The sequence below is a fragment of the Anomaloglossus baeobatrachus genome, chromosome 4 (assembly GCF_048569485.1).
Source record: "Anomaloglossus baeobatrachus isolate aAnoBae1 chromosome 4, aAnoBae1.hap1, whole genome shotgun sequence".
Taxonomy (NCBI): Eukaryota; Metazoa; Chordata; class Amphibia; order Anura; family Aromobatidae; genus Anomaloglossus; species Anomaloglossus baeobatrachus.
This window is the reverse complement of record NC_134356.1, coordinates 432383431-432395684: the sequence shown is the minus strand read 5'-3', so window position 1 is coordinate 432395684 and position 12254 is coordinate 432383431. Positions and strand designations below refer to the sequence as shown.

At 46.7% G+C, this 12254-nt stretch overlaps 1 protein-coding gene and 1 long non-coding RNA gene across 4 annotated transcripts in view; one reads left to right on the top strand and one right to left on the bottom strand.

Moving 5' to 3' along the window:
* Positions 1-12254, top strand: part of LOC142303766 (very-long-chain 3-oxoacyl-CoA reductase-like) — a 96636-nt gene that overhangs the window by 59821 nt on the left and 24561 nt on the right. For all 3 annotated transcript variants that reach the window (XM_075345466.1, XM_075345464.1, XM_075345467.1), the window contains 2 exons: positions 638-705; positions 4211-4255. In XM_075345466.1, the coding sequence (XP_075201581.1) occupies positions 638-705; positions 4211-4255 (113 nt within the window). The remainder of the gene's footprint in view (positions 1-637; positions 706-4210; positions 4256-12254) is intronic.
* The window catches only part of LOC142303767 (uncharacterized), a 138048-nt gene that overhangs the window by 102493 nt on the left and 23301 nt on the right, over positions 1-12254 (bottom strand). The window lies entirely within an intron of this gene.

Below are 12254 nucleotides of genomic sequence, written 5' to 3'. Positions count from 1 at the left end.
ATTCTGATTGAGCGGCTCTGTCTGGCAGCCAGCAATGCTCTATGGCAGTGTTTCGCAAACTCCAGTTCTCACGGCCCCCAACAAGTCATGTTTTCAGGATTTCCTTACTGTTGAACAGGTGATGGAATCATTGTCAAGGCATCACTTGTTCAATATTAAGGAAATCCTGAAAACATGACCTGTTGGGGGTTGTGAGGACTGGAGTTAGGGAAAGACTGCTCTATGGCAATGTAGCAGAGCCGAGTGGGACCGCACTGTCACAAATGCATCCAAAATGCATTCAAAACGTATTAAAAATGCATCCAAAATGCATGCTTTTTTATGCATTTTTTTGTCAAACGCAGTGTTTACAGCTGTCAAAACGCTGCAGTTTAGTTGTCAAGCCAGAACGCAGCGTGCGCACATACCCTAAGAGTACTGACTCCTACAGACCACTTAGATGCTCCTAATCAACTTGTTACCTGCATTAAAGACAGCTATCTTACATTGCCGCCTGTATAAAAGACTCCTGTCCACAGACTCAATTAATCAGTCAGACTCTAAACCTCTACAACATGGGCAAGAGCTTTAGTGATTATTTTTATGTTACTTTTCAGCTATAATTAGTTATTGAAATTATTTTTTTTTTACTTTCCAGTAAATAATGTAGGTATGAAAATATCTGAATCACCCACTAAATTTTTGGATGCACCTAACCTTGATAAGGTATGTTTTTTTCTTTGGCTAATGCTGAAAGTAAAGACTATTATTTGACTGCTACATTAGTATTTGAAAAAAATGTTACTAAAGTTATTGTCACGGGGTATGTAATGAAAGAAGAGGGGCCCCTAGGCTGGCCCGCAGACTCGTCCCTTATCTCAGAGATAAGCTTGATGATAGCCAGGTGCGAGCCCCCAGCATGACCCTGACTCATCTCCAAGCACTGATCTTACTCCCTCTCTCCCCCACCCTTGGGGTGGGTCGGAAAACACAATAACAAAATCCCACAACAATGACAAGGGAGAACGAAAACTCATACACACTGCACATAAAACATACAGGAAAGACAATATGTGTACAGGGGAACAACGAAAAGGGAAGAAAGTAACGCATAACGGGAAATGTCCACACCACTCAATATCGCAACACAGGTCACCATAAATAGGTTCACCACAAAGACTAGGATTGCCTGAGCTTATACTGAAGTTATCATTGACACATACTGGAAGAAAGCCATGATATAAATAGGAAAGAGACCGCTGCATGTGGCAATTAGCAACCTGAGCTCCTAGTTCCTGCTCTCCAGTCTGCAAGAATTAACTCCTGCAGGGCTGAAGACCAGTGAACCTAAATCAGCCAACACCCAGCTCTGGCTGAACAATTCAGAAGCCACATGTTGCTTGTCATACTCTATAGTGTGAATGGAATCTGACGCCGCTGTGCTACCAAGTGCAGAACCGAACATCGTATGACCGTTACCTTCCAGGAGAGGTATTTTCTTTCTTGGTGAGATTCTTTGCTCTCTGCCATCATGATAAGATAGTGAGAGTGTTTGCAAATAGTGTTTGAGTATGGATCCTTGCTAGAACAGCAGTTCAAATTAGCTTGTCAAAGAGCATGTACTAGGCAGTTAAAACAAAACTTTCAGCATATGTTTGAGAAAGAAGGAAACAAACCAAAGTAGTGGAGTAAATTACAAGGATTCATAACTTTGTAAATGCTCATCAAATTAAATTTTAAAAAGTTTAGTTATGTTTTAAATGAAACAATCAGTCATAAAGTATATTAAAACACTGAACTTAAGAACCCCTTTGGAACTATTTTTTTTCTCAAAGTTGTGGTGACTATTAAATAATTAAGGGGTGCTTCCGACTACATAATTTTCATCCTAAATCCCTATCTATTTATGCAATAATCTAAACAACCATTTTCTAATATGCTTTAAATAAAAATTCTCTCTCCGTCCCTCACAATACTGTATAATTGGTTTTCCTTTTCTTTTACTACTTATTTTTTGATGATAGAACTGTGACGCCCTGGCCTATCAGGTCGTCACAGGGTATTGTGCAATCTGCCCTTCTGTGCAATATCCACCTCCTCCTTGGTTACGGGTCCCCAACTTATGGTGTTGCCAAGAACAAGCTAATCAAAATCCTGGGAACACTCTGCACCACACCCACCAGACACACCAGTGGATGGCCTGAGTGGAATAGGGTCACCCACTTGGGTGGTTGGTTAAGGGGGGGGGGTCAGGAGCAGTTAGTTGAGCAGTAACAATCAAGAGGAGAGGTCAGGAGCTGGGCTCCTTGGAACTACTGGTTGGCAGACGTTGGTCTGGGCATAGTAGGAGCTGGACCCCGGTCGCAGGGGATCGTGACAAGGGGCACGGACTGTCGAGGAGGACAGCCGGCGGCCTTGTGCTATCACCGGGCTGGGGCCAGGGCACAACGGGGTACGTGGACCCTAGGTCAGGGAGTAGCTTCAGGTGTCCTGACAATATACCCGACGAGGACGGAGCCTTCAAGATCCGTTCTTTACCTGCTCCAAAATCGGGGTATTAGCGCAGTGAGGGGGATAGGACTTTCCAATACACAGTTCAGAAAATTTCAAGCGTGAACCCTGAGAGCAAGCTCACCCAGTTAGCCACACTGGGGAGCGGGACCCGATTAGTTTCAAACTAAAGGGACCAACTAGAAGACAAGGTGCCAAGGCAAAGGTCACAGACTAACAGGCAACACCAACGGGCACGGGACCCAGGCGTGCTCCCTCGCAGCGGCAGCGGTGTCCAGAACTTTGGTTTACTACAGTTGTCAGTGTCAGCATTATTGGACTGAGTGAGTACGCAAGTGACCCTTACCGTCCCAACGGCACATCCCCTTCACCATCACAGAGTCCCGGGGCATTCCCCCTACCCGTGGAGGGGATTAAACACCTGGCTGCCCATACCATCACCACCGGGTACTCCTAGAGCCCTGGGTGGGTGTGTCCCAACCGCCTGGTCACGCCCACTGGTGTGTATCTTACCCTAAGGGGGGTGACTAGGGTTTTCTGGTTGGCTGTGTGTTGCCTAATGAGGGAACGGTGTTATGCAGGGACCTATCTGTGACTACCTGGTTTTGCCAGGGCATCACATTAGTACACCGTGGTAGAATAGCCAGCATGCAGAGACCAGTGACGCCTCCCCCCCCCAAGAGACATTACTTGCGAGAGCGGCGCTGGTCTCTGAACGCTAGGTAGACATAAAACACAGATAACAGTGCTGTCTGCTCCGCTGCTGGCTTGTTACTACTGATCTGAGCCGGCAACATAGAGTGCCCTGTCACTGTGCACTAGCCCAACCCCTGAAACTTTGTTTCAGGGAGGAGGCAGAGGCTGAGGCAGTGACCACAGTCTCTATTCCATGATGACTAGAGATGTGCGGACCCATGGAAGTTCAGATTTGCCTGATTCAGCCATTTTTTAGATAATGTTCAGTTCAGGACCTGGACTTGACCTGAACTTGATCCTGGAGTCCGAACCGCATCAGAAGTCAATGCTTGGGCAGTTCGGCTCTGCGTCCAGATTCAGCCAACAATAAACAGAGCGTTTCCAGGGGAGGGAGAGTGGTGTTTTGTGCTTTTTTGGACACACTACATCTGAAAATGTTGTAATTAACCCCAGTGAGAGCTATTCAGAGACTGCAAGTGGCTCACACTGGGTTGAACACCAAGCGTAAGCAAGCACCCTGATGCTCAATCGACTGGTTAGCATACATACAGTGCCCGAACTCTGAACTCAGACACCAAGTTTTTTAAAAGTCTGTTCGGTACGAACCCTGAACTTTACAGTTTGGGTTCGCTCATCTCTGATGACGCTTTCTTTAAGAATCCCAGCATGCATTGGGATTGTCAAACAAAGCATCATCAAAAAAGTGTTATTAAAATAAAACCAGGTAGATATTGTAGTGAGGGATGGAAAGGAAATTTTTAATTAAAGTATAATTCTAAATTAGTTTAGATTATTATTATTTTTATTATTATTATTATTATTATTATTATTATTATTATTATTATTATTATTATTATTATTATATTAAATAGATAGTGATTTAGGATTGAAATTGCTTTGTATGCATTTCATCTGCTCTAGTACTTTAGATTTAAAGTTTATTATAGATATTTTTGTAAACTACTTTTTACTCAGAAAATATCTTGCAATTTTTAATTTTAACATTTATTTATATCTTTGGCAGATGATAGAAAATATAATAAACTGCAACATACTGTCAGCTGTACAGGTAAATATTCATTTTGTATTGATAGTGCTAACATTGTAAGTGTATATTCTTACAGATTATATAATGGGTCACATTCATCATATTTTGCTAATTTTTCTATGGCTAAAAAAGGGCAAAGTTTGTATCATTCTTGCACCCTAGCCATAAAGTTACATAATGTAAATTTTGAGCAAGCAGTAAAATAAACTAAGCTAAAGTATTGGACAAAAGCAATTGCAGATCCTGTCCATAAATGTTAAGGCCATGATTCATCAATACTTTTAGTCCAGAATCTGTCGTAAAATGCTTTATAAACGCTTTATAAAAAAAAAAAAAAAAGAAAGTCATAATATTTTTGTACAACATAAAGTTGCACACAAAAAAATAGAATTAGACTTACTGGAAATTTGGTTTCTAAGAACCCTCCATGACAGGACCACAAGAGGTTGCCTCCCCATCCTAATAGGGACAGGAAAGAGATTAAACAGCCACTCCCCACCCGCTATCCTCAGGGTTTTTCATATGCGTGAATGCTTCAAATATTTATTTAACACTAAAGGTGGTGTCACACACAGTGACGACGACAACGACATCGATGCTAAGTCGGCATTTTCTGTGACGTAGCAACGACCTCAACAGCGACGTCGCTGTGTGTGACACATAACAACGATCAGACCCCTGCTGCGAAATTGCTGCTCGCTCCTGAATGTTCCAGGTCATTTTTTGATCGCTGCTGTCCCGCTGCGCCATGAAGATAAGCTCAGCATCCTTGTTTTTGACACCGCAGCAGCGACGGGCGCGACGACGCTGAAGGCAGTGACGTAGGACTGAAAGCAGGACAAGGGCGTGTTTTTGCGGTGTATTTTGCAACGCCCCTACAACTCCGATTGGTGGTTACAAAAGCGTTCCGATTGGGTACCTTGCTGAAGGTTCACGTTTCCATTCGCACATTCTGGCCTCTCGCCAGCTCATGTTGAAGTGGGTCATGAGGAGATCGTATGTACAGATGCCCAAATGTTTGAGCAGCCACGCTCTCACGAAGTTGGCAACGTGTCTCAACAAGGGGTGGACGATGATGAGACACAATTGTCAGGAAGTCAGGAGGAGGAGCAGGGTGCGGAAGAGGAAGACGACGTGGTGGATGATCCAGTAACTGACCCAACCTGGCAGGAGGATATGCAGAGCGAGGACAGCAGTGCACAGGGGGAGGGAGGCGTAGCATCCCAACAGGCAGTAAGAAGCAGGGTGGTGGCTCCAGGCAGATGTCAGGCAACCGTTCCCCGGAACAACAACACGACACAAGGTGCCTGTACAAATGTTAGGTCTTTCCGAGTCTGGCAGTTTTTTAAGTTGGCTCCAGATGATTCTAAAAAGGCCATTTGCAACACCTGCCGTGCCAGCATCAGCAGGGGTACCAAAACTAGCAGCCTGACCACCACCAGCATGATCAGGCACATGTCAGCCAAGCACCCGACTTTGTGGGAAGTACAACAGAGTCGAGGAGCAGTGCTTGCTGATGTCACTGCTACGTCTTCGCTGGTTGTGCATGCGAGCCAATCCCCTGTCCATGCTGCCTGCGCACAAGCCTCCTCCGGTCCCGCACCTGCAGTTGCCTACGCAGAAATAACACCATCATCAAGCACGTCCTTGTCCCAGCGCAGCGTTCAGTTATCCATTCAGCAAACCTTTGAACGCAGGCGCAAATACACTGCCAACGCCCCACATGCCACAGTTCTAAATGCTAACATTTCGCGACTGCTTGCGCTGGAAATGTTGCCTTTTAGGCTGGTGGAGATAGAAGCATTCCGCGACCTGATGGCGGCAGCTGTCCCACGTTACTCGGTCCCCAGCCGCCACTATTTCTCCCGGTGTGCCGTCCCCGCGTTGCATAACCACGTGTCACAAAACATCACACGTGCCCTGAACAACGCTGTTTCACCCAAAGTCCACCTAACCACAGACACGTGGACAAGTGCTTGTGGGCAAGGCCGCTACATCTCGTTGACGGCACACTGGGTTAATATTGTGGAAGCTGGGACCCAGTCTGAGCGAGGGACGGAACACGTCCTTCCCACACCAAGGTTTGCAGGCCCTACCTCAGTCAGGGTTTCACCCACACTCTACAGCTCTGGAATGTCATGCTCTTCAGCCTCCTCCTCCTCCTGCGCATCCTCATCCACTTTACCCTCCACACCAGTCCCAAGCTGGAAGCACTGCAGCACTGCCTCGGCGAAGCAGCAACAGGCTGTGCTGAAGCTAATCTGCATAGGTGACAAACCCCACAATGCAGAAGAGGTGTGGACAGCTCTGAAACAGCAGGCAGATCACTGGCTCACACCTCTGAACCTAAAGCCAGGAAAGGTCGTGTGTGACAATGGCCGGAACCTGGTGGCGGCTTTGAGGCGAGGCCAGCTGACACATGTTCCATGCGTGGCCCATGTGCTCAACCTCGTGGTTCAGCGGTTTCTAAAGTCATACCCAGAGCTGTCTGATCTGCTGGTAAAAGTTCGCCGCCTGTCTGCACATTTTCGAAAGTCACCTACTGCTTCAGCCGGCCTTGCCGGCTTTCAGCGCTGTTTGCATCTTCCGGCTCACAGACTGGTGTGTGATGTCCCCACGCGTTGGAATTCAACTCTGCACATGTTGGTCAGGATATGTGAGCAGAAGAGGGCAGTTGTTGAGTACCTGCATCACCTAAGCCGTCGGGAAATGGGTCAAACTCCACACATAACACCTGAGGAGTGGAGATGGATGTCCGACCTATGTACCATCTTCCAAAACTTTGAGGATTCCACCAAGATGGTGAGTGGTGATGACGCCATTATTAGCGTCACCATACCGCTAATCTGCCTTCTAAAACGGTCTCTGCTCAAAAACAAACATGATGCATTGCAGGCGGAGCGCGATGAGTTGCAGCAAGAAACAGTAGTGGGTGTAGGTGATAACACACAGCCCAGCCTCGTCTCATCACAACGTGCAGTGGAGGACTATGACGAGGAGGAGGATGAAGACATGGAGCAACTCTCCGGCCAAATTGAGGATATGACATGCACACCAGTCATATCCTCGGTTCAGCGTGGCTGGCCAGAGGACAGGGTAGATGAGGAGGAGGAGGAGGAGGAGGAGGACAGCATGTTCAGTCATCGTGTTGGTCAGGCTACTGAAGTCCTGGCTGTTAAGTGTCTGGCGCACATGGCTGACTTTATGGTAAGCTGCCTGTCTCGTGACCCTCGCGTTAAGAACATCTTGGCCGACAATCATTACTGGTTGGTAACACTGTTAGACCCACGCTACAAGGAGAACATTATGTCTCTTATTCCCGAGGCGGAGAGGTCAACCAAAATGCAGCAGTTCCGGAAGGCCATAGTCACGGAAGTAGGCAAAGCATTCCCCTCACAAAACGCTAGCGGCATAGGTCAGGAATCAGTGGACAACCAAGGCGTACAGCCGAGAGAGGCACAAGTCCAATCCGCCAGAGGTAGGGGAACAGTCTTTAAGATGTGGGACAGTTTTCTCAGCCCCTCACGTACCACAGCCCCTGAGGTGCGGGGTAGTGCCACAAGAAATCCTAAGTTTGCCCAGATGCTCAAGGAGTACCTTGCAGATCGAACAACTGTACTCCGACATTCCTCTGTGCCTTACAATTATTGGGTATCCAAGGTGGACACATGGCATGAATTGGCTCTCTACGCCTTGGAAGTCCTGGCCTGCCCTGCCGCTAGCGTTTTGTCAGAGCGTGTTTTTAGTGCCGCAGGTGGAATCATTACAGATAAACGCACCCGCCTGTCAACTGAAAATGCTGACAGGCTGACTTTGATCAAGATGAACAAGGGTTGGATTGGGCCAGACTTCACCACACCACCAGCAAATGAGAGCGGAATTTAAAGTTTGTAACGGGAATTTGCCATGTACCTCCACTCACCCATGGGTACACACTTCTGGACTTTGGATAATCGCTGGACTGCTCCTCCTTCTCCTCATGCGCCACCATGATGACCGTTACAATAGTTAGGCCTTTGTTTCAGGTATACCCCCAGTGGTAAATTTTTTCGCCCATTCTTTGCAGAATGGACATTACAACGACAGGAGACCCACTCCATTGCAATGGGAACAATGTTTTGAGGCCCTCATGCACGTCTCTATCCAGGGACAACGTGGAGCCTCCCAATTTTTGGCTGCCCTGCCTAAGGGCTATACTATAATACACCCACTTCCTGACAATGGACACTTAATGTTTTGAGGCCCTCATGCACGTCTCTATCCAGGGACAACGTGGAGCCTCCCAATTTTTGGCTGCCCTGCCTAAGGGCTATACTATAATACACCCTCTTCCTGACAATGGACACTTAATGTTTTGAGGCCCTCATGCACGTCTCTATCCAGGGACAACGTGGAGCCTCCCAATTTTTGGCTGCCCTGCCTAAGGGCTATACTACAATAGACCCACTTCCTTACAATGGGCACTTCAGGTTTACAGGCCCTCATGCACGTCTGTATGCAGGGGCATTGGTGAACCTCACAATTTTGGACTGCCCTGGCAAAGGAAAATACTACAAAAAGACTCACTTCCTCAAAATGGGCACATTAGACTCAGAGGCCTTTATGTACGTCTCTTCTCAGGGACATCGGAGTGCCACACAATGTTTTACATAAAATCTTTCATGTATTAATCTCAAAAAGTAACATACATTAGCTCTATCTCACTATTGGGTATGTGCCCTTAACATTTCCGCCATGAAAATTCATTTTGGTGTCATTTTTGAAGGTTTTCTGGTGAGTCCGTAAAAATGGCGTAAAACGCGGACAAAATTGTTCACAGCTGTGACTTTTGAGTGATAAATGCTTCAAGGGGTCTTCCCCATGCTGTTGCCATGTCATTTGAGCACTCTTCTGAGACTTTTGTGCCATTTTTAGGGTTTCTACATGCTGCCGGGGGTCATTTCACAAAAATACTCGGGTCTCCCATAGGATAACATTGGGCTCGGTGCTCGGGCCGAGTACACGAGTATCTTGGGATGCTCGGCCCGAGCCTCGAGCACCCGAGCTTTTTAGTACTCGCTCATCACTAGTCTTGGTTCATGATGAACGCAATCACCTGATCTTTGTGAGCACCTGAGGTATTGAAAAAAAATGTTTCCTGTTCCTATTAAGATGGGGAGGCAACCTCCTGTGGTGCTGTTTTTTAGCAGGGATTAGAGTAAAATTGGGATTTTGGGCGTTTTAAATTTGGAGGAGCCAGGGCTGGATGAGAGGTGGCTATGTTCGCCTGTCAAATTAAGCAATAGTGGAATAGTTTTTTACATCAGAAATGTTACTCTACATTCTTACTTCAGTGGCCTTTCTAGCGATGTGAACCCCACATTTTTGAGCCACCACCTCAGAGCTCAACATACGTTTCGCTGTCCAGCCTTCTCAATAATTACTAGTCAGTGAAAGAAAAAAGTATGGAATATCCTATCCAGATCAAAAAACACAGTCATGTATTTTCTCAGATAATGAAATGTTATCTGCATTGGTGCAAATAGTGCATATTTCTCATTAAAGGCATGGCAGAAGCAATTAAAGGATAAAGAGAAAAAAATACCTAATTGTAAACATTTCAAATAATCAATTGGACATGTTTTGTCTTAACTTGCTCGCAGGAGAACAATTATCCAGAATTTATAAGTGCAAAGTATTCAAAGTCTCTATTAGAGATGAGCCACCACCCTAGTGTTCGAGTTTGGTTCGGTTCGTGGAACGGCGGGTGTGTTCGACGAACGTTCCTTGAACTCTTTTGAACACCTTCGAACACCATTGAAAACAATGGCAGGTAAACGGAAACAAATACAAACATGCACAAATACGAACGCACACACACATATTATGCTCACCTTACCTTCTGTTCTATCGCTGGCCTCCTGGGACTTGCAGTTCGCCGGTACAAGATGTGTATCGGGTAACCATCACGACCGATGCCGGAACTTCCGTTGCCAGAGTGCTGACATCAAAGGCAGGAGCCGCTTGCCTCTGATTGACAAGCACGCTACCTTTGAGTAGCATCTGACAGAGGAAGTTCCTCCCTTGTCACGATGGTTACCCGATACACATCCTGTAGCGGCCAAACTACGTGTATCGGGTAACCATCGCGATGAGGGAGGAACTTCCTGTGTCAGACGCTACTCAAAGGCAGGGCGCTGGTCAGTCAGAGGCAAGCGGCTCCTGCCTTTGATGTCAGCGCTCTGGAAGTGGAAGTTCCGGCATCGGTCGCGATAGTTACCCGATACACATCTTGTCTTGGCAAACTGCAAATCCCAGGAGGCCGGCGATGGAACGGAAGGTAAGGTGAACATAATATGTGTGTGTGCATGTATGTTTGTGTATGTTTGTGTGTGTTTGTGTGTGTTTGTGCGTGTGTGGAATGGCACAATAGGGGACCGAGATGGGACATTTAACAAGTTGCAGAACGAATTGTCTGCATTGCAATGAATTCCTATGGGAAATCTTGGTTTGCTGAATGAGTAACTTGGTTAACAAGCACAGTCCCAGAACGGATTGTTCTCGTTAACCAAGGTTCCACTGTATTAACATTGAATGACAGTATTACTGTAAAAAGCCAGTTATGCATTTGGTGATTGAACCGTTATCGAAAATAATCTCGAAGTGTCGAACTTGAAGCTAATTGTTCGCATTCGTCGAACGACTCGAATATCGCCTAAAACAGATCGAATTTGAGATTGGCGAATAGTTCGATTCGAACACCGCTCATCTCTAGTCTCTATCTAGCCCCCTAAACCATATACACAAATTCTGTATACTATCTAGTTAAGACACTTTTTGAGCTCTCTTCCGAGCTTTTCTCTGTATGTGGGCCCCCCATTCTAGGTTTGAGAGACTGCGCCTGGGTGAGGGTGAGTTAAGACATTCACTTTCGGTGGTACACTCTATGCTGTCGAGCCCAGCTGATCTCCCCCTCCTTGATACTTTATTGCACTGGGAGAGGGACTTGGGAATTACCCTGTCTCTGGGACAGAGGGACAAGGTTCTGTTGTTTGCACACAAGACCTATATAAGCTCTAGACGTCTTTAATCTAACTTTAAGGTGCTGGTGCTCCAGGTGCTGGAGGATGTATTGTGGGGTAGGGAGACTTCATGCACATTTTTTGGTCATGCCCGGTACTGCAACCATTCTGATCAGGAATGAGGGACGTTGTCAGGCACATGACAGGGACCACACTGGAGGTAGGCCCTGAAATGTTCCTTCTTCAGTTTTCCATGGCTTCGATTCCTTCCTACAAATGCTCACTGTTGAGATTTCTGGTGATGGCGGTCATATCCTGAGTCCCGCTGGCTTGGAAGTCTCTCTGGACTTCTAAGGTTAATGACGATGTAGAGTATATCGAGGAATTAATATCGTCCCTCCACAATAGCTTTGATGCTTTCTACAAAACATGGTTTCAATGGATGGAGTTTAAATACTCCGACGAATATGGCAGATGTTATCGAACCCATAGGTCTGTCTTTCCCTGGTTAAAAGTGGAGGGAGATCCCTGGTGGGAGTCACGCTGTTCTTCCCTTCCCCCCTGTAATCACCTATTTTGTTTATTATCTTTTGTCCCCTAACCCCCTTCCCCTCGTTTATCGTTTCCTGCCCCCTTGTTGCTTTTCCTGCTTAACTTGAACCTTGATTTCTATCCTTTCTACTCTTAAGCGGGCTTTACACGCTACGACATTGCTAGCGATATCGAGCGTGTAAGCACCCGCACCCGTCGTGTGTACGATATCGTGTGTTCGCTGCCGTAGCGAACATTATCGCTATGGCAGCGTCACACGCACTTACCTGGTCGGCGGCGTCGCTGTGACTGCCGAACAACCCCTCCCTCAAGGGGGAGGGACGTTTGGCATCACAGCGACGTCACCGTGCCGTCACTAAGCGGCCGGTCAATCAAAGCGGAGGGGCGGAGATGAGCGGGACGTAACATCCCGCCCACCTCCTTCCTTCCGCATTGCGGCAGGTAAGAAGACGTTCCTCACTCCTGCG